This window comes from Nicotiana attenuata, unplaced genomic scaffold, assembly GCF_001879085.1.
Source record: "Nicotiana attenuata strain UT unplaced genomic scaffold, NIATTr2, whole genome shotgun sequence".
Classification (NCBI taxonomy): domain Eukaryota; kingdom Viridiplantae; phylum Streptophyta; class Magnoliopsida; order Solanales; family Solanaceae; genus Nicotiana; species Nicotiana attenuata.
The window spans coordinates 84,514-86,717 of NW_017672320.1; the positions used below are offsets into that span (position 1 = coordinate 84,514).

At 35.6% G+C, this 2,204-nt stretch overlaps 1 protein-coding gene across 1 annotated transcript; it reads left to right on the top strand.

Annotated features, from left to right (window-relative positions):
• The first annotated feature begins 643 nt into the window (after positions 1-643).
• Positions 644-1,296, top strand: LOC109212722 (histone H4). The gene has a single exon (XM_019376394.1). It carries the CDS (start codon positions 751-753, stop codon positions 1,060-1,062), a length of 312 nt encoding a protein of 103 aa, XP_019231939.1. The 5' UTR covers positions 644-750; the 3' UTR covers positions 1,063-1,296.
• Positions 1,297-2,204: the final 908 nt, after the last annotated feature.

Consider the following 2,204-nt stretch of genomic DNA (forward strand, 5'->3'; position numbering starts at 1 on the left):
TAAAAACTCTACCTATAAGCCTAAATATGGATAGGTGATATCAAGGTAAACTAAAATAATGATAACTTCTTTCGTGGATATAAAATTATGAGATATACATGTAATACACATATAATTTCGAATGGCAACACGTCCAGATAAATTAAACTGCAAGGCCAATAATCATTGACATATTCGAACACCAAAAGTTTCTCCTTCTTTGTATAATAAAAAGATATAACAGAAAGCAAGTTTTTATGGTTCAATATGCTCAATTTTTTCAAATAACTTATGTTAAATATTAGACGAGCCTAAAGTTATACGTGCGAGACACGTACATAGAGACTAGTGCTCTTAAAATTTTCGACGTTAAAATCACATTTCGTTTTCATACTCCAAAATACAATTTTCCGTAACCCCGCCAAAAGTACAATGTCTATCTCAGCCAAAAAGCACAATCCGCATCAACACACAAAAAAGCACTCCTCGCCGTTGATCTCTATCCAATCAACGATTCACATTATGTTTCATCCTTTCACTCGGATCGATAATCTTGACCGTCGATTTTCTTTTCAAAGCCCCAAAAAACTAACGGTCACGATTTCAGCTTTTCCACAACTTCAAACAGCCGATCCACAGAACCAGCAGCTATAAATAACAACAAACTCGGCCATCTCATCTCATCGAAACAATTCAAAGCTCATTTCTCTCTTTTAAATTTAAAACCCTAGAAATTCAATTTCTATTTTCTCTATCTCAAACTTTTGAAAAATGTCTGGACGTGGCAAGGGAGGCAAGGGATTGGGCAAAGGAGGAGCAAAGAGGCACAGGAAAGTTCTTAGGGATAACATCCAGGGGATTACAAAGCCAGCAATTAGGCGTTTGGCTCGTAGAGGAGGAGTGAAGCGTATCAGCGGGCTCATCTATGAGGAGACACGTGGAGTTCTTAAGATCTTTTTGGAGAATGTGATTCGTGATGCTGTGACCTACACTGAGCACGCAAGGAGAAAGACTGTTACTGCTATGGATGTTGTGTACGCTCTCAAGAGGCAGGGAAGGACCTTGTACGGATTTGGAGGTTAAATATTGGGTGTTAGGGTTTATAATATTTTGTTGTTAGTGATTGTAGATTTCATGTTTGTGCTTTCTGTTTGTGTTAGTGGTCAGTTTAAGCTAGGGTACTTTAATTTCTGCTGTTAAGGTCTGGATATTGTAATTCCTCGTTATACAATCAAGTATAACAGACCATTTCCTAATTTGTTTTGCACTTGCTCTATTGATTCTTGTTTATATTTCAGTTCCTTTTTGTTTATTGGTATTTATTGGGTGTCCTCATTTTGAAAAGAAGGTATTTTAAGAGTAATTTGCGATGACAATAGCAGAAGTATGCTTTGATTGTTAATAAGCATATGGAATCTGTTGATAATGTAATAATAAATGCTGTCAATGACTGTTCTACAAGTGTGTAATTTCTCTTCAAAGCAAAATAAACCCTGTTGGCAATTGTAGTAACAATTCTTGCTTGTATCATCTTTTTCAGTTTCTAGTATTTGATATGACTGTTTTTACAGTTCAACCAGGAATTAAGCTGCTTCTATTCTTTGCAGCCCGAGCTATTCCTATTGAGAATGATTATTGTTCAGTTACTTGATGCTCTGTTTTGTTGTTCTTGGTGGGTTTTATCTTTTTTATCACTAAAGGATGTTGAGGTAGCTGTGCAAGTTTCTCATTCTCGTTTAATTTTATATGATTAAGTTCAATCTGATCATGTTTGTTCAGCTTGCCTTCTTCAGTATTATTACGATGGTGTTGAAATAATGTTCTTTTAAATCTGGAGGTTCAGTTAAACTCCTGCAGTGAAGGTTGGTTGGATACATATGCTGCATGTAAGGTGATTATTTATCCGACTCTTATCCTATGTTTGTTTAAAACAGTTGTTTATCTCATATCCACATATTTTGTTCTCGTGGAATGCTCTGCATTGTTTTGCTGCCAATATCTATAGCGTTGTTCAAATCAGCTTGGATTTGGAAATCCCATAACCCTAACCTTTATTTGACTTGTTGTTCTAGTTTTTCTCGTAAGTTATTCATTTGACGGATTGTTTGTTTTTCAAGCTCACAAGTTTTCCTTGTGTGTAGCCTTCATGTTAGGGGTGTGCATTCAATTTAGACCCTTATCGATAATTACTTATCGATTATTGATTTGTACATATGCTTATCGTT